The sequence below is a fragment of the Phascolarctos cinereus genome, unplaced genomic scaffold (assembly GCF_003287225.1).
Source record: "Phascolarctos cinereus isolate Bilbo 61053 unplaced genomic scaffold, phaCin_HiC Scaffold_4;HRSCAF=312, whole genome shotgun sequence".
NCBI lineage: Eukaryota > Metazoa > Chordata > Mammalia > Diprotodontia > Phascolarctidae > Phascolarctos > Phascolarctos cinereus.
Window position 1 is genome coordinate 104,344,672 of NW_027555847.1, and position 24,539 is coordinate 104,369,210.

The 24,539-nt window shown below is 37.5% G+C and overlaps 1 protein-coding gene across 4 annotated transcripts in view; it reads right to left on the reverse strand.

Moving 5' to 3' along the window:
* FKTN (fukutin) overlaps positions 1 to 23,342 on the reverse strand; it is a 71,536-nt gene extending 48,194 nt beyond the window's left edge. For 2 of the 4 annotated variants that reach the window (XM_021002227.2, XM_021002224.2), the window contains exons 1-3: positions 23,236 to 23,342; positions 11,882 to 12,068; positions 3,517 to 3,576 (exon numbers count right to left, since the gene is read on the reverse strand). In XM_021002227.2, the coding sequence (XP_020857886.1) occupies positions 3,517 to 3,576; positions 11,882 to 11,986 (165 nt within the window). In that variant the 5' untranslated portion in view covers positions 11,987 to 12,068; positions 23,236 to 23,342. Of the gene's footprint in view, positions 1 to 3,516; positions 3,577 to 11,881; positions 12,069 to 22,187; positions 23,215 to 23,235 lie in introns of those variants that run through there. The other 2 variants (XM_021002226.2, XM_078152478.1) reach the window with 2 other exon arrangements.
* Between the last annotated feature and the right edge of the window lie 1,197 nt (positions 23,343 to 24,539).

Genomic DNA, 24,539 nt, shown 5'->3' on the forward strand with positions numbered 1-24,539 from the left:
CTGGTGCAGCTTCGGAGTGGCAATTGCTTCTGGAGCTTTTGGCCCACAATTAATTAAGGATCCAGCGGCTGATCAGAGGGGCACTGCAGGGATCTCTTTGCTGGTGAGGCTTTGCCCGTGCTTAGATCTGGGTCAAAGTTCTGGGTGACAGCCCTAGGGCGAGATGGAGAGCTGGCATGATGGACCTTGTGATGGCGGTACATAGTGGATTGTCCTCACAGTTCCAAGGCAGAAAAGAGTGCTTGTGGTCACTCATAGACCACAGCACAGGCCAAGAAAGGAGTAAACACCTCGCCTTTGATCAGACCACCTTGGAAGGACTGAAAATTTACAGGTCCCTAGAAGTACCTCTGAAAATAGCTGCACAAAATCCCTGAAGCTTGGGACAGTACATTCTCCACACTGGAAGCAGACCCCTACCTTAACAAAGAGTTTAAAAGTCAAGTCGGGGCAGCTAGGAGGTGCAGTGGATAGAGCACCGGCCCTGAAGTCAGGAGGACCTGAGTTCAAATCTGGCCTCAGACCAAACACTTGACACTAGCTGTGTGATCCTGGGCAAGTAACTCAATCCCAATTGCCTAAAAAAAAAAAAAGGTCAAGTAACTGGCTGGGATCATGAGCAAACAGTGCAAAAAAAAAGTCAGACCACAGACTCTTACTTTAGTGACAAAGAAGATCAAAATATACAACCAGAAGAAGACAACAAAGTCAAAGCTACTACATCCAAAGCCTCCAAGAAAAATACGAATCAGTCCCAGGCCATGGAAGAACTCAAACAGGATTTTGAGAAACAAGTAAGAGAAGTAGAGGGAAAACTGGGAAGAGAAATGAGAGTGATGCAAGAAAATCATGAGTAACAAGTCAACAGCTTGCTAAAGGAGACCCCCCAAAATACTGAAGAAAATAACACCTTAGAAAATAGACTAACCCAAATGGCAAAAGAGGTTGAAAAAGTCAATGAGGAGAAGAATGCCTTAAAAAGCAGAATTGGCCAAATGGAAAAGCAAGTCCAAAACCAAAAAATACTTCCTTAAAAATGAGAATGGACAGTGGATACAGCACTGGCCCTGAAGTCAGGAGGACCCAAGTTCAAATCAGACCTCAGAACAAACACTCAGCACTTACTAGCTGTGTGAACCTGGGCAAGTCACTTAACCCCAATTGCCCAAAAAAAAACCCAGAATGGAGCAAATGGAAGCTAATGACTTCATGAGAAATCAAGAAATTGTAAAACTACACCAAAAGAATGAAAAAATAGAAGACAATGTGAAATATCTCACTACAAAAACAACTGACCTGGAAAATAGATCCAGGAGAGATCATTTAAAAATTACTGGACTACCTAAAAGCCATGATCAAAAAAAGAGCCTAGACATCATCTTTCAAGAAATTATCAAGGAAAACTGTCCTGATATTCTAGAACCAGAGGGTAAAATAGAAATTGAAAGAATCCACTGATCACCTCCTGAATGAGATTCCCAAAGGAAAACTCCTAGGAATATTGTAGCCAACTTCCAGAGTTCCCAGGTCAAGGAGAAAATATTGCAAGCAGCCAGAAAGAAACAATTCAAGTACTGTGGAAACACAATCAAGATTTAGTACCTTCTACATTAAGGGATCAGAGGGCTTGGAATATGATATTCTGGAGGGAAAGGAGATAGGATTACAACCAAGAATCACCTACCCAGCAAAACTGAGTATAATCCTTCCTTGGAAAAAATGGACATTCAGTGAAATAAAGAACTTTCAAGCATTCTTGATGAAAAGACCAGAGCTGAATAGAAAATCTGACTTTCAAATACAAGACTCAAGAGAAGCATGAAAAGGTAAACAGGAAAGAGAAATCATAAGACAGTTATTAAAGTTGAACTGTTTATATTCCTAAATGGAAAGATGATATTTGTAAGTCATGAGATCTTTCTCAGTATTAGGGTAGTTGGAGGGGAAAAAAATATGTATATATATACATGTATGTATGTATGTATGTATGTATATATATACATACATGTATATATGTGTGTATGTATGTATATATATACATGTATGTATGTATGTATGTATATATATATACATACACACATATATACACACACGTATATATAGACAGAGGGCACAGGGTGAGTTGAAGATGAAGGGATGATATCTAAAAAATAAAATTAAGAGGTGAGGGAGGATTATACTGGGAGAAGGAGAAAGGGAGAGGTAGAATGAGGGTAAATTATCTCACATAACACAGACAAGAAAAAGCTTTCACAGTGGAGGGGAAGTGGGGAAAGGTAAGAGGGAATGAGTGAAACTTATTCTCATTGGATTTGGCTTAAGGAGGGAATAACATACACACTCAATTAGGTATGGAAATCTATTTTGCCCTACCGGAAAATAAGTGGAAGAGGATGGGGGGGGATGATAGAAGGGAGGGCAAACTGGGGGAAGGGGTATTCAGAATGCATGCCATTTTGGGGTGGGGAAAGGGGAGAGATGGGGAGAAAATTTGGAACTCAAAATGTTGTGGAAATGAATGTTGAAAACTAAAGATAAATACATTAATTTAAAAACTTTTTTTAAACATACTATTTCAGTATATTCATGTGGGCTCTTAAGAGCTTAAAAAAATTTATATTATGAACTGCATGTCTAAATTTTTTAAATTTAGAAAAATTATTTGGTAGGTCTCAAGTATGGCTGAGGTAGGCATATAAACTATTACTTACCTTGCCACATCATTGATGAGCATCAAGCTTACCACAAAGAATGACATATGAACAAAGTTTTGTTTTATTCCATTTTGCTTCAAGTGGAGAGTAGAAAACATGCTTAATATTCTATTTAATCTATGTAGATTAATCTCATGTAGATTAATCCCAGCTCTATGTATAGCTCAGATTAGATTATTAAATATCTAGTATATCTTGCTCCTCTTTTCCCAAAAAAATCCTATAAAAGTCTCTATTATTAAAAAAAAATCACCATGTTAGATCACTAAAAGTACATATATATGTCTCTAGACTAGATAGGGTGAGGAGTTTGGTAACAGAATGTCTGAACTTTTACCACTTAAACAGCAATTTGGTTCTAGCTGATGTCAGCAGTGACCCAGAATTTATCAGTATCCGATGACTGCTTGGTGACCTAAAAGCCCAGTTCTAATCTAAAAGTCTTCTTCCTCACTGGTAGCAGAGGAGTCAAAGACTGAATTGTATCATTAATACTGAAATGTCTTGTCATATTATTGATGCCTACTACTAGGACATATGCATTCAGAAATGGCAAACCTAGCATTGCTAAATTTACTTGCAAAAAATTAGGTAGGAATACATTCCAAATTTGGACACTGTGTCTGAAATATGCTCCATGACATTTGCTGGTTTTCTTGCAAATGTAGCTATATTTTCAGAATTCATACAAATTAGCCTATGTCCATTTATTACTTCTTATCAGTATTCTCCTCATTCATTGTTCAGTTCTGTTAACTTACTGACAATATTCATTGAGATATTAAATTCATATTATACTTACCCATTGTGCATTATTGTGTCCAACTTTACTTCCTTTGGCTCCTGATAAAACAGCTCCATTCTAAGATAAAAATATTTTGAAAAATTCAGCAAGTTCACGCTTATTAAGTAACCTTTCCTTTAGGCCAGCTATAAGGGGAACATACAAATCTGACAAATTGATTCATTGGTCTAAAAATTTTTTAGCAAATGCCCACATAAACATGGTCCTATGCAAGACACTACAGTTACAAAAACATTGTGTGAGCCCTCTATGAGCTTTCAATCAGAATTTAAAGAATACTGATATAAAATAGAAAAAACATTTAAATCAAGATGTGACTGGATAGTAAAGTGTAAAGGACGAAAGTCCCTGAACAAGCTTATATTTACCAATGACTAGCAAACTAGAAGAATGTACTTATACTGATATTACAGACTATGTTTATGTTATGGAGACTGACTTATTTATTCTTCCATTTACTAAACATTTGTCAAGTGTTGATTGTGTTAGGCATGGGGGAAATACAAAGTTAAAATAAGATATGGTTCCTGCTTTCATCAAGCTTGCTGATTCCTAAGTAAATAAGGTACAAACACAGACAATATACAATGTTACATAAAAAGAGTTGAAAAACAAAGTGTTATATGATTTCTGAAGGTGAAGGTTGTTATCAACTATGGCTATCTGGGAAGGCCTGGTAACATATAGGTTGGGTTTTAAAGAAAGGGTAAGAATTCAACAGGCAAAAATGAAGAGGGAGGATATTCCAAATACAACAAAGAACATAAGCAGAGGGAGGAAAGGGCAGGGAGTATATGACAGGAGTGGAGGGGTATAGAGTTCATAGAAACAGTTAACATTTATATTGTGCTCTAAAGTTTGTGAAAAGCTTTAAAAATACCCTCATTTGATCCTAACAACCTTGGAAGGCAGGTATTATGCCCATTTTATAGATGAGGAAACAGAGGCAAACAGAAGTTAAGTGACTTGCCATGGATCACAACACTAGTCAGTATCTGAGGGTGGATTTAAACTCAGAACTTCCTTATTTCACTGGAGAAGGAAATGGCAAACCACTCCAAGATTTTTGCCAAGAAAACATCAAAGGGGGTCATGAAGAGTTGGACACAACTGAAAAATGACTGACTAAACTTCTTGACTCCACGTCCACCCCTTAGCTGCTTCTTCATGCCTTCTTCACTTACATGAAAAGAAGTCATAAAAGATAAGGCTGGAATGGTAGACTGGCAAAAGATTGTGGAAGGAACCAAATGCCAGGCCAAGCCGTCTAAATTTTACTTGGAAAGCAATAGGAGACCAATGCAGACTTTTAACAAATGGCATGACAAAGAACTACTTTGTAGGAAGACTTGTTAGTAAGCTATTACAACAGTAAAGGCAGGTGATAATGAAAGACTGAGCCAGAGTGACAGAAGTAAGAGAGAAGACACAAAAGTAAAAGGCAGAATTAGAAAGGCCTGCTATCTCAATGGATATGAGAAATGAAAGAGAGGGAAGTGTCATTTTTAACATGGGAGACTAGGTAAAGGCGCAGCTTACTATTTTTCCTCCTTTCTTCCTTCTTTTTCAAGTCTTCTTGCACAAAATGATTCATATGGAAACATGTTTTACATATACACACGTATAACCTATATCAGATTGTTTACCCTCTCCCTCAGTGAGGTGAAAGGGAGGATTAGAATCTAGAACTCAAAACAAAACAACAACAAAAAAAACACTTTAAAAAAACTGTTATTATGTATAATTGTAGAAAAACAAATAAATATTTAAAATGAAAAGAAAAAGAAAAAAAGAACCTCTCCAGTTACAGGATTCTAAGATTAAGAGCTAGTACTTTTGAGGTAGCTAAACTAACCCTTTTATTCTTTAAATGAGGAAAATGAGGATCAGAGAGGTGAAGGGACCTACTGAGAGTGGTAAGGAAATCACAGGATGAGAAAAATATGCTGAAAACTTGCAGAAAAACAGCATTAGAATCTCAGGAAGAAAAATGATCATTCCACTTTTATTCCATGCTAGTTATGTACTACTGCTGTATTCTGTATTGTCAAGAGATTCCTGAGGAGCCCTGGGTTTACTTATAGGGATCCAGGCAAAAGGGTAAACACAATAGGAAAGGAGGCATTATCCATAAGCATACTGAGAGGGGAAAAATGGAAAACAAACTTGTGGCTTCATGCAGAAGATACAAAAATAAGGAATGGAGTACTGGAGATAGTGTGAAATACTGGCAGTGGAAGGGAAAAGAAGAAACCTTTGGAGTAAAAATTAAAGGGAAATCTGTAAAGCAGAATTAGATGCTAAAAGAAATTTGCAGAAAAAGTCTGATGGTCTCTGAACTTTATTTATTGACATAAAGAAAACAAGGCATACATTCCCCAGCTTGCTAATGAGTTGAGAATGAAGCTGACACTGTGAACCTGAGTGACTGAAAGAACAGTGGTACTACAAATAGCCATGAAAAGACTGAACACTTAACAAGGAAATCCAATCAGAATTATGATAGGTTACTCATCAGTAACAACAAAAAAAATCTGAGCAGGGTATAAGCAAAGAGTAAAAGAAAAAAAGAAAACACTGCACTCAAGAAAAATTCATTCCATATACCTGACAGAACTGATGACTCCCAAACACTTCTGTCAAAAAGCCAGACTATGAAATGCAAAATAGTAGACTCCTCCCCACCAAAAACCCATGATAAACAAATCTGAACAATTCAAAAGGTATAAATGACAAACACTTAGTGTTTACATTCTGAAAAGAAGAGACAAGAATGCTGTGTTAAGGGAACAAATCAACCAAAAAGCATTTATTAGTGCTTGGGGATAAAAATAGAGACAGAGAAAGGAAGAAAGAAGAAAGAAAGAAAGAAAGAGAGAAAGAGAGAAAGAGAGAAAGAGAGAAAGAAGAAAGAAGAAGAGAGAAAGAGAGAAAGAGAGAAAGAGAGAAAGAGAGAAAGAGAAAGAGAGAAGAGAGAAAGAGAGAAAGAGAGAAAGAGAGAAAGAGAGAAAGAGAGAAAGAGAGAAAGAAAGAGAGAAAGAGAGAAAGAAAGAGAGAAAGAGAAAGAGAGAGAGAGAGAGAGAGAGAGAGAAAGAGAGAAAGAGAGAAAGAGAGAAAGAGAGAAAGAAGGAAAGAGAGAAAGAGAGAAAGAGAGAAAGAGAGAGAGAAAGAGAGAAAGAAAGAAAGAAAGAAAGAAAGAAAGAAAGAAAGAAAGAAAGAAAGAAAGAAAGAAAGAAAGAAAGAAAGAAAAGAAGCCCTAACTCAAAAGGAGCTCACAGTCTAACAAAGACAGGGAAGGTTTGGGCCTGAATACTAAACAAAAATGAAACAGAACAAAACAGTCTAGGGAAGGAGAGGAAAAGAAGGGAAAACTCATTATTTCTTAAAACCGGGATACCACAGGAGGTCATTAAAATATAGAGGTGCTTTATAATTTTTTTTTATAGAGGTGTTTTAAAAAGCATTTCCAGGGGCAGCTAGGTGGCCCAGTGGAGAAAGCACTGGCCCTGAAGTCAGGAGGACCTGAGTTCAAATACAGCCTCAGACACTTAACACTTACTAGCTGTGTGATCCTGGGCAAGTCACTTAACCCTAACCGCCTTAAAAAAAAAAGGCATTTCCAGATATATTACCCACTGAATATTTCTCTGAATTAATAATAGTTCACAAATACATGACTTTAAAATTTGTAAAGCATTTTATATACATTATCTCATTTGATACTATCAGGTAGGCCTTGTCAGGTGGATGTTATTATCTCTATTTTACAGATGATGAAATAGGTTGATAAAACAGAGCTTAATGGGCTAACCTGTAATACTCTGCCTACTATACTAAGCAATCTTAATTTGATTATGTGTCCTCCTCTCTTCATACTTCCCGTCAATAAGTGCTTTTCACATTTATCCAATAAAATACTTTAGCATTGTAATGGATTAATGATCTCCTAAATGCAGGCACTCCTGATACAGTGACAGACTCTTACCAGTACAGATGAGAAGTGATTTATATCTTCCCATATTCTTCCCACATGCCTTCCCAAAATTCTTGCTCACTTTTTTTTGGTAAATCCTTCACAGAGAATCCACTCAACCACCTAGTTGCCTTGCTCAAATTCTTTTAAATAACACTGTGGAACTTAGGCTGAACATTCGTCATTCTTTATGTAATCAGCACTCCTTCTCTTCTGGCCATTCATATTACTAATGAGGTCTTTTACACTACTTTTCATGCACAAGTAATCACACTGGTAATATGTTGCCACCCTTTACACATACCAGGCCCTTTGGGGTCACCTGAAATTTTATTTCTCTAAAATGCGGTGATCATGAGTCACAACAATGAAGAAGTACAATTCAGAAATTGATATGAAATAAGTTTTTAAACTCTCAAAGATATCATTATGTATTCCTTTCCCTATAGAACAATTTCCTCAACTATTTTTTATTTCACATATAATTATCTGCCATCAAACACAATTCAAGCAACAAGCTTCTACACTTCCACTTGAATGGGGAAAATATTGGCAAGCCTGTGATTTCCCAAAGCCTAAACTGAAAAAACACTGCACATCAATGGCCTTTTGAATTTTAACTAAAATGACACAGAGTTGAAAAAGAAGTCATAGCAAACCTGCCACTTACAAAAAGGCAGCAAATAATGGGGCTATTATCTAAAAGAAGTGCTCTACAAAGAAAGGACTTTATTTCTGATCAATACAGGTGTAACCTCAGGTCATCACTCATGCTACTTTTAAATATCTTTTTTTTTTTTTTGGCTAGGCAATGGGGTTAAGTGACTTGCCCAGAGTCACACAGCTAGTAAGTGTTACATGTCTGAGGCTGGATATGAAGTCAGGTCCTCCTGAATCCAAGACCAGTGTTCTATCCACTGCGCCACCTAGCTGCCCCTACTTTTAAATATCTTAAAATAGTTTTAAATATCAACATTGACATGCTAGCAATGGTCCTTTAAGATGCTAAGATATTGGTAAAGCTATAAAACATATACAATATTGTTTTGGTATAATTTATGATTTTTGCTTTCAACATTTTCTACTATAACATAAAACTCTGATTTTCAGTACTTCACTTCTTTTAACTATTGTTAACGGTAAAAAAAAATAGTGCAGAAATTACAGGCTTTAAATAATATATAATATAAAGAAAGCAACTGAAACCTTATCTAAATCTCAATTAAATTACTACTCAATAGATAAGTGGTCAAAGGACATGAACTGCAGTTTTCAAAAGAAGAAATGCAAGCTATTAACCATATAAAATGCTCCAAATTATGAATAATTAGAGAGCTATAAATTATAAAAACTCAGGAAAACGATGTAGAACTACACCCCAAAAGTCATTAACTATAAATACTCCTTGACCAAGCAACAGTCAGTATAACGTAAATATTCCAAGGTCAAGGAGAGAAAGGACTCATATGTATAAGCTTATTTATAGCAGTACTTTTTCTTGTAACAAAAAAATGGAAACAAACAAGATGTTTATTACTTGGAGAAAGTCTGAACAAAATGTGATATATAACTAAATGTTATTTTGCCATAAGAAAATATGAATATGATGGATTCAGATGGGAACACTCATATAAACTGATGCAGAATAAAGTGAACAGAACCAGGAGAATAATTTACATGATGACCATAATAATAATGTGATGGGAAATGATTCTGAATAACCTCAGAAATCTGACCAAAGCGGAGACAGAGACAAATCAGGAAGGACTTCATCAGACTGATCATGAAACTTATCTCCCACCTCTTGGCAGAGGCATAATGGACCAGAGGGACAGAATAAGACATAATGGAATTCTTAGGCATGGCCAATGTGCTGATTTGTTTTGCTTAACTATACATATTGATTACAAGGGGGGGCTTCTACTTGGGGGGAAGGTGGGCTAGTAGGTAGTGATAAATGAAGGGCGTTGGGGGGGGTAACAAAAAGATTTTTTTAAATGCACAGAAGAGAAAAAGAGAAAAAAAATGGAAGACAGAGCAATTTTGTCACTACCTTCTTAAACTTTATATTTCTGTATTGCTGTCCATCCTTTGTTTTTGAGAGGGCCAATGACATCATGGGGTGATGTCTTGATGTGCATGCGAATTGGATTTAAGTGAGGTAGAATTTTTTATACACTATGTAATATAGAGGCCAAAAGTTTCTTATGTAATCAATCCTCTTCCATATTTTTTGAATCTTAAAGTGTTGATAATTAAGTTCATAATGAGAAAAAATTAAAATAAAAACTTTATGAAAATTTATAAAAGGAGTTGGGAGTTTTCTCAAACTGAATGGAATTATAGGATGGCCAGCCATTAGCTAAAGAATCAACCACCCCCCTGGTGACCTAAAAACAAGTTTACCAGCTCTAAAGTCAGTCAAAAACATCATGTCTAGTCCCCAAAAAAGGAGCCAGCTCTGGCGGAAGAAACTATCTTTTGAGAGGGAATAACTCTTTGCCCTATCCCTTATACTTTTTCCAGAATGCAACAAAGGGAAAAAGGGAGGAGGAGGAAAGGACTTTTCTCTCCCTGCTTCAGCAATGGTGTCTTACAGTGGATCAACTGTCTTGGTAAGAGGCATCACTCCAGAGAGAAAGTAGGTAGAAAAACATACCCAGAGAAAGGTGCTGTGACCAGAGGAAGCAGCATGTGGACGTCAATGAGAAAAGAAATACTCCAGATTTATGAAATATTTTGCAGTACTAGTCTCACAAAACATTTTAGTAAACACCTTTGCTTTGAATTACAGCCTTTGACTGACTAATTAAACACATCAGTGGATGCTCCTGAGCTATAGTTTTAAGAGCGGAGAGCCAAAGAGAGCCTTGAAACTGGGACGGTTGTCAAGGGGTCCAACCCATGAGTGTGAATTTGGGAGGAGCTACTCCAAAGGGTTGCTACATATGGTATACGAATGTAATGGAATATTATTATACTGCAGATTCAAAAAAATCTGAATCCTAGGAAGACTGATATGAACTGAACAAAGAGAACAATTTATATGACTACAATAATTAAATAACTTTGAAAAACTTTAGAATTTTGATCAATAAAATGACTCATAGCTCAGAAGACTGATGATGAAAGATATTTCTCACTTTTTTATATAGATAGATGATGAGCTAGAGAGGCAGGAGATTTGTTTCCAGCCACGGCTAATGTGAGGATATGTTTTGCCTAACTATACTTATTGGGAGGAATTTTTTTGGGTGGAGGAAGACATTTGGTGAGTAGTAACCATGACATGAAAAGTAAGAAAAAAGTATCAATGAAACACTAAAAAGATACAGAAAAGGAAGTTCAGAAGGGGACAAACAAGAAGGGCTGTTTTATTACTATCATGTTAAACTTAATATACACTTTAAAAACTCAAACTGCAAAAATCAGAATTTCAGTGTTCTTTTTGTGTTGTTCTTTGTATGCTTAAATATTCATGTCTGTTGCCATTTAAGTCCATTAAAAAAGTAAATTTATAATTAAAAAACCTTTACATTAAAAATATTTTCAGTTACAATGGCTATGGCCCCTTTAAACAAAGCAGATGGTATATCACAGATACATTTAGAAAACTTAGTTGTAAGATAAATTTTATTTTTCTACACAACTTAAGATACAGTCTCATGGGAAAAAATACCCCCAACAGCCTGAATTGAAATTCTTAAGCAAGGAATAATTTAAGATATCTGCAAGCTTAATGGACTGTCAAGTATGTCAGAAGGATTATACCTGCTGCTCAGAACTCCATAGTACCTTTCCAACTTTATGATTTTCCTTCTCAATTATAGAAGCTTTTCCTAAAGTAACTTCTATTGATGAAATAATTAGGAGAGCTAATGAAAGTAGACCTGCAGTATCACATTTCACCAGTATGTGATGCCATATAAAAACTAATATATTTCAACCTGAAAATTCTTTTTATCAGGTTATGCAAACAAATTCACTCTCTACCTCATCAGTTATGTAAATTCAGTATTTCCTTAAATGAGATTACTTAAAGTAAAAGAAATCTCTATAAAAGAACCACAGCTCTTCAAATACAGGAACACAGGGTCAACATGAGACAGTTTAGTAGATTTAACACCATAGACGCTTATTAGCATATTTGTTTTGACATTGCAAAACCAAACCAACATCTAAAGTTTTTATTTGGTAGCAGCTCTCAACACCCATATTAACCTACTAAGAATTTAAAAAATGATTCAAAGTACCTTTACAAAGACTTTTTTTTAACTACAGGTAATTTTGTAATACTGCAAAGACAATAGATTTGCTGTTCTTAGACTGCAAAATCACACAATTAGATTGTCTCCAATAGAGAAAAGAAGAATTTTTTAAAAAAATTACCTTTGGAGATAAGTAGTGCTTGTAGTAGTATAACTGAAATAGCAGAAACACTGAACTTGTCAGAGTTAAGAGAGCCAAAATCACGTTTTTATTGATTTTACTCATTTGTCTTCAGGGTTCATTGGGTTGTCATTCGAAAATAATTCAATCTTTTTCATCATTTTGTATTAGTCGACAGTCTTGCTTTCTGTGAACAAAATAATATATCTAAAGAACACTTACATGAGATCTTTCGCCTCTAATAACTAGCAACTGGCAATAAGGAAAGGGTCTTTGAAATGTGAAAGAATTACTACTACCCCTAGATACCTCTTCCTCCCTACAAATACATATACCCTTGCCTAAGACAACATGTGCTTATATTTTCCCTGTGGCCTTTTGCTGAATTTCAGTTGGTTTCAAAGTTATGTGGATGGGAAGAGTGGAGAAAAGGCTTGCCTAAGTATGGGAGCAGAAGGTAGAATAAAAATTACAGAGAAGAAGAAAAAGGAAGAAAAACTGAGGGCATAGAAGGATGTATACCTTCCAGATGTGTACCCTCTCCTATAAACACAATCTCACATAATACCTAACTCTATGCCTCCTATGACACCAAAACAATTTCTTAATATCAAACATTTTCCTGATTTTACCCTTACTTATCACACCAACTCAAAATATTGCTAAGAAAAAAACTATACCTGGAGATGAGGAAGAACTCAAGACTAAAGAAGGGCCATGCATGAATTTTCAGTCATAAATCATTCATCAGGTATTCTATTCCTGTCACTGGCTTCTCAGTGTTCAAAGCAGCTCTTAAACTGTTAAGTTGCAGAGATGTTATTGATCTGCATTGGTAGAAGTTTCTCTACCTAGGCATTCCCTGGACCATTGAACTCATAGGTCAAGTTCCTATTTCTAGCCTACAGTCTCATTAGGGTACTCAGTAAATTATGAGGTGTTACACATAAATGTGTTATTGGCAACTGAAAAAACTGAGGCTTCAGAGTGGATGTTATTAACATACTTGTAAACAGAAAGAACAGGCAGCAGACTAACATCATCTCAATACACTCTTACCAATCTCCTTTTACCCAACACCCTCAAATAGTTTCCAAAAGCATAATTTTAAATAAAAACAAATACAACTTTCCTCACACCTTGTAAGACAGAGAGTGCAAGTATTATTATCACCACTTCACAATTATGAAAAACAGAAGTTCAAACTGACTTACTCATGGTCACAAACTAGTAAGAGAATTAAAGCCAGGATTTGATCCTAGGTTTCCTAATCCTTGTTTAGCTCCAGAACTGAATGTTATTCTTCTTGATATTAAGCTTGCTGTCTCTTTTGGGTGGAGCCCACAGCTGAACTGAAAATCCATATTTCAGTGGTGGTGGCAGCCTTGGTTATTATCCCCAGTGCTGAAAATCCTGAGAACATCCTGTTGGCATCCCTTCCCTAGGGCAGCTAGTTATCGAAGTGGATAGAGGGCTGGATTTGGAGTCAGAAAGACCTGACTCACATGCTTACTAGTAATATGACACTGGGCAAGTCACTTAATTTGTTTGCCTCAGTTGCCCCAACTGTAAAATGGAGATATTAAGGGTCTATCTCCCAAGGTTGTAATGAGGATAAAATGAAATATTTATAAAGTGCTTTGCAAACCTCAAAAGCACTATAAAATGATGACAATGATGTTTATTAAAGCAAGCTCAAAAGTGATTTAATGTTGGGCCATTCTGATCAGCTAATAAGCTAGGAGCAGCTTTGATGCAGTGAATAAAGTGCCAGGTCTGAAAAGACTCCTCTTTCTGAGTTCAAATCTGATCTCAGACAATTATTAGTTTTGTGTGATCCTGCGCAAGTCACTTAACCCTGTATACCTCAGTTTCCTCATCTGGAAAATGAGCTGGAGAAGGAAATGACAAGCTACTCTAACATCTTCGCCAAGAAAACCTCAAACAGGGTTACAGAAAGTCGGATGTGCCTGAAACAACTCAACAACAACAAATTCTGATCAGACAAACACTAATTCAAATCTCTAGAGCAATCTCCAAATTATCTGGTCTCCTCAAGATCCTAAACATTAATGAAGATTCAAAGTCTGTTTAGGATCACTACCACTAAAAACCTGTCAAGGAAGGTCCAATCTTGTCCAATGCCAACTTGGATCAAAGAGCAGGATGGACACAAATAAATGATTGTTTAATCAGTTTTTTAAAACCAAAATAAGATTTTCCTTTTAAAAAAATAAACACCAGAAGAAAAGGAATGTCACCACAAAAATCCCTCTACTCCTGAAATAATTTTTAAATTTATTTTAAAGCTCAAAGAGCTCACTACGAGATTATAATTTTAGCATCCCATTTACCCTGTGGTCAGATGGCTAGCCAGGAAGAAATTTTAAAAGCCCCTGAGCATCCCAGCCCTCACCCCATACCCAATGGAATTATCATAAAGCTGGGCACAGGGAAGGGCTTAAGTTCATTATTTTAGAGTTTACTGAGTTTTAATTTACACAGAATTCTAATAGACTTCATTAGATTAAAAACATGCAATTCGAAGGGGAAAAGCTGCAAGAAGCAGATTTATCTGCTAGCAAGGAAAGTGTAAGAAATACTAATTTGGAACTAATGGAAACTGTTTCACGGATGCCCTAGAAGACAATGGAGAAGAAATACAATTGGTGTAAGCACGTTACAAGATCTTACCAAAAATGACCTAGGTTCAAGAAGGGAGGGAGGAAAAAGGAAGCAGACTCAAGCATTTATTAAGCACCTACTATGTACCATGCAATATGCTAAGCGCTTTACAAATATTATTTCATTTGAGCTTCACAATAAGTCTGTGCGGTAGGTGCTATTAATATTCCCATTTTACAGGTGATAAAATTGAGGCAGATGTTAAGGGACTTGCCCAGAATCAAATAGCTAGAAAGTAGTGGAGGCCATACTTGAAAGGTATGCCTGATTCCAGGCCTAGTGCTCTCTCCATGGGGCTACCTAACTGCCATTAAGAAATAGCAAAAGGGATAGCATGGGAAATGTATTATCAGAAAAGCAAGTAATCCAGTCATGTAACAAAGTGTGAAGCCCAAGTTTTGAAATACTGCCCATAAAATTTAACAAGACAAAAGGAGGCCTCTAGCACATCAAGTAGATCTTTTATAGGGAATTTATAGTAGAATATGGGCAAGATTACACAGAAAGTGAGATTTCGATGAGCTGGGATCTGTACTTTTGGAAGAAATATCCATTTCAATAAGATTAGGAATTTATTGAAGTACTTAAGTATCAATATAAAAGACTACAGTAATTGATGGCTAAAACAATAAGTCAACAAGAAAGTTTAAATTATGTTCAATTCAGTCCAATAACCTTTTATTAAGTACCTATTATTCATTCAGCCCTATGCTAGGTGATAGGAAAAAAAGTTCACATCAATTAACATTTACTACATGCAAGAAAACTGTCCTAAGTGAAGGAGAAGATGCAGAATTTGGGTAATTCAGATAACAGGTTCCTCTTCTCCTTTCCTCTCATGGAGCTTATAGTCCACTACAAAAAAATCTTAGAATTTGAGGGTTTGAAGGAAGCTTGTAGATCATTAACAGAAACACAGAGGTGAAGTAGCTTGCCCAAGATCATTAGAAAGTTCAGGGGGCAGCTAGTTGGCACAGTGGATAGAGTGCCAGCCCTGAAGTCAGGAGGACCTGAGTTCAAATCCAGCCTCAGACCAAACACCTCACACTTACTAGCTGTGTGACCCTGGGCAAGTCACTTAACCCCAATTGCTTCAGAAAAAAAAAGATCATCAGCAAGTTCACGGCAGGGCTAGGAATAGAATCTGGGTCTTATGACTCCCAATCTAGTGTTCTAGTCATTATATCACACTACCTCCCTGCCCTCAAGAAGCTTTTATAATCTTGGAGGTGAGATAAGGCATGAATACAGTCAACTCTAATACAGTCAGGAAATGAACGAAAAGCAGAAGTCCATGGCCCTGTTATTAAACATTCAAGGAAGGAAAAAGAACTTCCAGTCGGAAGTTGGAACTCTCCTAGCACCTCATACAGTTAGCAACAGTTAGTGCTTTAAGGGGAAAAAAAAGGCTTACTGATTTAACAAAGGTATCAAAGAAGACTTCATGGAGGCCTGAGTTAGGCCTCAAAAATAGGAAAAGAGTTAAAAATTTTGCAAAGAGTAGTGGGAGTTGGGAGGTTAGAAAGAGCCTATTCCAGGCCCGGGCTATGGTTTGAACAAGGGAGAGAAAACATTATGTTGTATAAATAAGAATGAGGAACGGTGAATGGTCTTATTTGCTTGGAAGGTAGAAAATAATCAGGAATTAATGTTAAATATGATTAAACAAATTAGATGATTCGAGAGCCTCAAACGCCAGGCTAAGGAGTTTATACTTTATTTGGTTAGAGAGGGGAATATTTTGCACATGGTGAGTGTAGAGAAACTAGAGGTTGGAAGATAGGTTAGAAAATTACTACAATAACCTAGGAGTATAAAAATGAAGTCTCAAATTCTGGCTATATTACTGGAAGGGAATAGGAGAGGAAAGATTTAAAAGATGCAACATAAATAGAACTGATAGAACCAGGAAAACAACATGGCATAGGAGTACGAAAGAAGAGTCAAAGATGATTTTAAGAAAGCAAGAAAATGAATATTAAAGAAACTTCAAACTGGCTAAAATAAAGATAATGTTTTCACATTTAATAGAGTTAGCTTCAGATGTCTAGGAAATTCATTTATGTGGCATTTAAAGACATCACCTGTACATGGTTATTTACATATCCATGGGACCTTTCTAGAAAAACTTTATAAACAGGGCACAATAGGACAAAGATTATGATAATAATAAAAGGCAAGTCTGATGAGGTACCCCAAGGATTCTTTTTTATTTTTCAAAAAGATGAAAGAAAACACTTGCCAAAAGGCAAACCCAAGTTCAGAATACAAGATCTCACTACATATCAAAAATATGCCTACCTTCCATTTTCAAATTGTGGACTAATGTCTTCAGAAAGACTTGATAAATGGTATTACCTATGAGTTAATTCTAAATTGTAATTTCAAGAAGTTATTGTATATTATTATTTAATACTGTTAGAGGTAGAATGGATCATGACAGAATCAAGTTGTTGAGTCGTTTTCAGTCATATCAAACTGGGGTTTTCTTGGCAAGGATACTAGAGTGGTTTGCCATTTTCTTCTCCAGTTTATTTTACAGATGAGGAAACTGAGGTAAACAGGGTTAAATGGCTTGGCCAGGGTCACACAGCTATTAAGTGTCTGAGGCCAGATCTGAACTCAGGAAGATGAATCTTCCGGCCTCCGAGCACAGTGCTCTATCCACTGCACCACCTTGTGAGGCAACTTCACCAAAAAAAAAAAAAAAAGGAAACAGACTGCTGCATGCAATTTTACAGAGAAAACAACTTAATCAACTGACTAACAATTCAAATATAATTTCAATATATTTGATTTAAATCAAATCCACCCTGCCCAAGAACAGCTGGAATATACTGGCCATTCAATTTCCTGTTTTGTTCTATCTATCTGTCACTATCAGCTCTCTCTTTTTTAAACATTCAAGTACAACACTAAAAAGATGCCTTATTTTTATGTTTTTTTTTTCTTTCCTATTTTTCAACTTCATTATTAGTTCTAAGTGATTCTCTCGACAATCCCATATGGCACATAGGTCTAATATCTTCATTTTCTAGAGCATAATAATGAGGAATGTTATCCAAAGGATATGAGAAAAGTAAGCATTCAAAGATTTAAATAGCTTTTCCAAGATCATACTGTGAGAAGTAGAGCCAAAACTGGAACCCAAAATATTCTGACTCTAAATTTGTTAAGTATAGGTCCAGACCTAGACTATCTTGGTTTTATAGAAAGAATGGTAGAGCTCAAAAGAGCGTACTTGTGACCAGGATAATATGTTTTAATTCATTATCAAGGTTAACTCTAAATATGTTGCCATTATTATTTAAAAAGTTCTATCAGAACTAAGACTTTATTGACAAATAAATGATTCAATTTACTTCAAAAGAAATTCTTTCAAGACCACTCTTCGTAACTGACTCCTTACTCTCATACATTGCATGAATATGATCTCATCACTTGTGTTTCGAATTCTCAGCTTAAAAATAGCTTTTCCTATATTACAAATAAAAATATGAAACAACCATTATACATGTCTGGTCAGTTTCCAATGAAAATTCTTACAGTATTTTTTAAGTACCACAACTTTTTCTCTATCATGTTTATGATGGACTTGAGTTTATGATGGATTTTAAATATATTAGCTCATTTGATCCTCACAACAATCTAAAGAAGTAGAAATATTTACACTGGGGTGCAAGAGGTTAAATGACTTTCCTGGACCTTAAGTCAGGAAGACCTGGGTTCAAATTTGATTTCAGACACTTACTAGCTGTGTGACACTCAGCAAATCACTTAACCTGTTTGCCTTTTCTCAAGTATAAAATAGAGATAATAATAGCATCTACCTCCCACAGTTGTTATAAGGATGAGATATTTGTAAAATGCTTTGCAAACTATATAAATGCTATTATCATTATTTTTATTACTTGCTCACAGTGGTCACACTTGGTCACAGTGCTTGCAAGTCAGAAGAAGCAAAATTGAAATCCAAGTATAAGGACTCCAAATAATATTTTTACTATTCCAGGACTACCTCAGTATAAAACATGATCCCTGGCCTCAAAGTTTACCATCTGGTTGGAAAGATATTAACACAGACTATATATGGAACAATGGCTGAAATAATAGTAGAATGCTGAGTTGTATGATAAACCAGAAATGCTCTAGCAGTACAGAGAGAAGTTCAATGAGATCTAATAAGGCTTAAGTCAGGCTTTGAAGGATAGTGAGGATTTGGGCCAAGTAGAGGGATCTTCTAAAGAAAAGCACAAAGGCAGAGACAAGTATGGCATGTTCAAGGGACAGTGAGTACTTGCTTACAAAGTATTTTCTTTACAATATCCCTGCAAGAATCACCATTCCTATCTGACGAGGAGGAAACTGTAGTTCAGAAAAGTTCAATAACTACAAAGTATCCTAGACAGGATTAGAACCTAGATGTCTTGACTCCAAATCCAATGCTCTTTTCATTATATATGAGTTAAGAGAGTAGAGGCACATAACTGCAAACTTTGCTGCTATGTCTGAACAATTATGGAAGCAGAGGAAGATGAAAAGCAGAGCTAGATCTTATTAATGAAATACTGGATACACAGATATCCAAGTCCTTTAAATGTATATTTAATGATTTAATGGATCCATGAAGTTACTGATGTGAGTACTACTGCCAACAGTGCAGATCATAAACCATCCATAGCTCTTTGTGCAACTCTTGCCCATGTCCTCTGGTAAATCTTTCACTGGAAGTCCACCAACAGGCCAGTGGCTTTCCTCTTGTGTTTTGTTTTTTGTTACTTCTCGGCATTATGCAGATAACAGGGAAGCCCTTGGGCAACATGGCAGGATGGAAACAGTGCTAGATTTAAAGAAATCTAAGTTCCAGTCCCAGCTCTGCTGCTTATGCCTCTATCACACTGGGCAAATCACTTAACCTCCCTTTGGGCCTCAGTTCAACTGTAAAATAAAGGGTTTGGGGTAGATGAATTCTAAAGAATCCTCCTGCTCAAAATGTACATATCTTCTATGGAAGATTTCTTGTTGGAGGAGAGCCTTTACGGCTAAGTTCTCCTCTACCAAGTAATTTATCTTCTCCATTATTTTTACTCATTGGAGAAAAAATCATGGATAATATTATCTGTTAAATTACTCTCTTCCCAAGATCAATGCCTTCAAAATTGCATCATCTGCAGCACAGATTTTCTCCATGTACACTTAGTTTCATTTGGCTGTCCATATCATCATCACTTTCCTTAATGATATTTGTACTTTCTCATGGGAAAAATTCAGGTACTGAGTTCATTAATATCTTCCCCCTTCCAAACACCATAATAGATTCTTTTTTTTTCAAATTTTTTTGGGGGGGGGCTAGGCAATGGGGTTAAGTGACTTGCCCAGGGTCACACAGCTAGTGTCAAGTGTCTGAGGCCAAATTTGAACTCAGGTCCTTCTGACTCCAAGGCTCTACCACTGCACCACCTAGCTACCCCCATAATAGATTCTTGATGGAAGAGTACAGACAGAATATCCTACCAAAAGTCCATGTATTCTAGTGTCCATAATAGATAACTAGTGTAAGAAAGTGGATATCCCTTTCAAAAAGCTTGTAACAGACAACTGGTTGGGGGAAAAGTAGGCAGTCTCATTGCCAGTATCAATGTAGTTTGTTTTTTTATTTCTTACTTTTCAGCATTAATAACTTGTTTGACTATGTCAACTTGGAGCTACCATTATTGAATGTTGGTTTTTCTCTCACCTTCAACACTGTTTCAGAACTTTGATCTAACAAGGCAATTATCTAAGTTAAAAAAAAAACCTGATTCATAAAGCAGAAACCATTTATGATTATTAAAACACATTAGATTTAATTTTTTATGTTCTTCAGTGTTCTCCATATCTGTTGCCTTCCAACTATATTCTTAAAGAAAGTATTCATGACATGAAAGCAGGAAGCTTTTAGTATCTTTCATTTCTTAAATCTGAACCATATTTTTTTGCCTCCCTCTCCAAATTCATCCGTGCAATGAAATCATCAAGGACTGAAGTATAAATTAACCTAAGTTTGGAAAATCCTACTTAAGTTCTTTGTAGAATCTCTCTGAGTCTTCATCCTCTGAAAGAGGCGCTTGTTTCCACTTGACTGAAACTGCTCTGTCACCAATAGCTTTCTCATAGATCTCCTACTTCTTGACCCTTCTGCAATATCTGATACTGCTGACCACTACCTACCTCTTTCTGGTTACTCCAACCATTTGGGATTTTTTTTTTCTACCCAGGATTGTGACCATTCTTTCTTGGTTTCCTCTGCAGGTTCATCATCCATGTCCTGATCCCTACGTGTGAGTGTGCCCCTGGGTTTTGTCCTCTACCTTCTCCACTTCTCAAATGTCTCTTTCTCTTTGGAATTCCATTAGTTCTTGGGGATTCAACTTTGAAGTCTATGAAGATGACTCCCAAATGTATACAACCAATCCTCATCCATCTCCTCAATTCCAGTATCTAATCTCCAATCACCTGTTGAGCATCCTCAAACTCATCATATCCAAAGGAGAACCCACATGTCTTTTCCTCCAAACTCATCCTTCCTCTTCACAATTTTTCTGGTCATCCAGGTTCATGAGTCATTCTCAAATCATCCTTCATCCCCCAAACCCAATCAGTTGTCATCAGCTGTCTAATTCTACTTCCTTAATATTTTTTGCATCTATCCTCTTCTCTACACAACCATCTTAGTTCAGTACTTCATCACTTGTCACCTGGCTGATTGATTGCAACAGCCTCCTAACTGGTCTCTTTTCATCCAGTCTTAGCCTTCTATAATGCTATCCTCACATAGCTGCTTTCTCAGGCTTGGTACAAGCTAGCCCTAAATGCATGTCTATAATCTAGAAAATTTAAATCAGTGAGGAATATAATTTTTAAAACATCTTTACTAATATAAACACTCAACAAAGACATATAAATAAACCTGCAGCAAAAAATGCAGCTTCAACTTTCTAAATGCCCACCCACAGGGATGTAACTTGGGTCAATAAGCAACAGCCTACACAGGAACAAATAGCTCATCAAATCCAAAGAATTATTCACCTTCTTGATATTGTTTTACATAAGATTTTCCAAAAAGTAGGCCTTAAACCTATTACCCTTTGATGAGTCCAAGACTAAGAACTTCCTGTGGGTTTTAAATCATATGCAACCTAATTATCCCTTTATATCCCAAGGTTTGGGCTGAATAATGTGTAAGACAGATGCAAGACTGATACTGCTAAATTTCAGAGCCAAACATAGGTCATCATCACTCTGCTTGATGCTCTGGTGACATGCCCCTCCCCATTTGCCTTTAGGACAAAATACAGACTCTCATGACCTTTAAAGACCTTGACAATTGATGTATAGTCTATTTTTCTAGGCTGATTACACGTTACTCTCCTATTCACTCTACGCTGCAGTCAAACCAGCTTACTTGCTGTTCCCCACACACACGCCCTCTCCCCCATTCCTAGAATAAGCTCGGAATCCATCATTTCCTTCAAGTACCACCTCGATCAAGAGAGCTTTCCCGATTCCCCTAAGTGTTATAACTTCCCCCCTCCTCCCAATTGCGGTGGATTTATTTTTTATGTAATCTGTATTTACTTACCTACGAATATGTTTGAACCCTAACCCCAACAGTAAAACTCCTTGAAGGCAAGAGCCTATCTCATTTAATTCTTCAGCTCCAATTTCTTCATATTTTCTGCCTTCATTTACAGTAAGGACGTTAATATTGCCATGGTTTAGTTCTTCCAGCAGTATGTCCACTTGCCAGTTGCTGGAGAAGGATCTCACGTGTACAGCACAAAAATTAATATTTACATTAGGTTTAAATAGCAGCCCTTGCTCCCCTTTCTACCACTCTGCGACCGCAGCAGCCAAAGGAAGACCGCCCAGGAAGGAGAGCCATTTAATATTTTTTTCTTTACGTCATTGCCCGGAAAAAGCATTCATCACGTGGTGAGGCTCCTCCTCATACATTTCTAGACCTGTCCTCAGCCAGCAGCCAGTCTGGTGCCGGAAATTATCCTCCAGGTTTTTCCAGCTGGAGTATTTTCCAGCGCTTGTACCTCACTTTGGGGCCAGTGGTCACAGCCGAACCACAAAGAGACGTCAGAAGAGGGCTTGGGTGGACAATTTTTAAATGTATTTTTTCTAACTAAAAACAAAACAAAAAGGGAGTGTGTGTGGAAGTGGAGGGGGAACCCAAAGTCTCATCATTTCCTCAGGTGTAGAGATGACAGTAGCCGTCCCCCCATCCTTGCCCCCCCCTTAGAAGGCTGTAATGAATGTCTGATCTCCAAGCGCTGGATAAACCTGAGTTATTAAAAAGGCGAGGTGGAAGGAGCAGGAGGGGCCGAAGGGGAGAAGGGGAAAGGGAGGAAGAACGGGGGGAGGGACACAAGGGGACGAGCCCGAGGTATGTGCAGAGGAGCGGACACACGGACAGAGGAGCACCTCGGGAGCTGGGCCTGCCCTGGGGCATTAAGGCGGGGGGCTAGGGGCGGCGAGGCCCAGGGGATCCCGTCCTCCCATCCCCCGCGCGCTTGGACATCCTCGAAGTCAAGTACCAGAGGCCCACGGGAGCGCTGAAGAGAAAAACGGACGCCCCAGGCGAGGAGGCCCCGCAGGTCGGCGCCCAACCTCGAGCTTACCTGCAGAGCCCGCTGGAGACAGCGGCCGCGGCTCCAGAGCGAGCGCGGCGGGTTTGCTTTACGGCACACGCCGCCGGCGTTAGAAAGGCCGCAGCCGTACACCGAGGAGGCGGGGCCACAAAGCCCCGCCCCCCGGTGTGTCTCCGGAACAGGATCTTGGCGGGATTCGGGAGCTGTCCAAATGTGAGCGTGGAGGACCAGAGCGGGTCCGGCTGTCCCTGCCCTGCCGCAGTCTGTTCCGTTGGAGGCGGGGCATCGAATCCGAGAACCAGCGGGCGTTTGAGGTCGTCTTCAAGTTCAGCCCAAACCCGGCAGGGATAAAAACGGCAAAGGAGCTGGTTAGAGAAACTGGGCCTCCCGGAACAGCCCCTTAGGAGGCAGAGAAGAAACAAAACGATGCTTCCCAATGATTCAATAAGTGTCCGTTAAACACCTACTATATGTTTTCGACAGGAGAATTTTCTAAAAACGAATATGAAGGCTCCTTACCTTCCAGGAGTTTGTGCTCTAGTCAGGAATATAAGTGCTACCAATTGGCTTGGGCCTATGGGTATCGATAAAGATAATAGATATAGATGTAAATAGATACAGAAATACATGTACACAGATATATACATATGTATATATGTATGTCTATCACATGCATTTTAAAAATTTTAATTGATGCTTTTTTTTTAACACAACTCATTTCTCAACAACAACTGTCCCTTCTCTGGCCCACCTTCCATAAACACTCCCTAGTAACAAATAATTACATTTAAACAAAATACATCTATATATTGGCCATGTTTGAAAATGTCCACTACATTCCATTCCTATGCCTCTCTGCTGACAGTCAAGAATTGTGTCACAGTCAGTCCTCTGAAGTCACTGCATTGATCAGAATTCTAAAGCCTTAGGGTTTTTTTCTTTATAATAATTAACAATGAATTGTTCTTGTTCTTCTTATTTTGTCTGCTGGTCAAGAGTTTTTTTGTCTTTTTTTTTTTGGCTAGGCAATGGGGTTAAGTGACTTGCCCAGGGTCACACAGCTAGTAAGTGTCAAGTGTCTGGTCTGACACTGGATTTGAACTCAGGTCCTTCTGACTACAGGGCTGGTGCTCCATCCACTCTGCCACCTAGCTGCCCCCAAGAGTCTTAATAAGCTTTTATTAAGGACCTACTATGAGTTAGGCACTATAAGACCTGGGGATACAAAGAAAAGAACAGTACCTGTTCTCAAAAGGGAGACAACATGAAAGCAACGGTAATGGAGGATATAACAACTGTGTATAAACAAGATATACATAGGATAAAATGGAGCT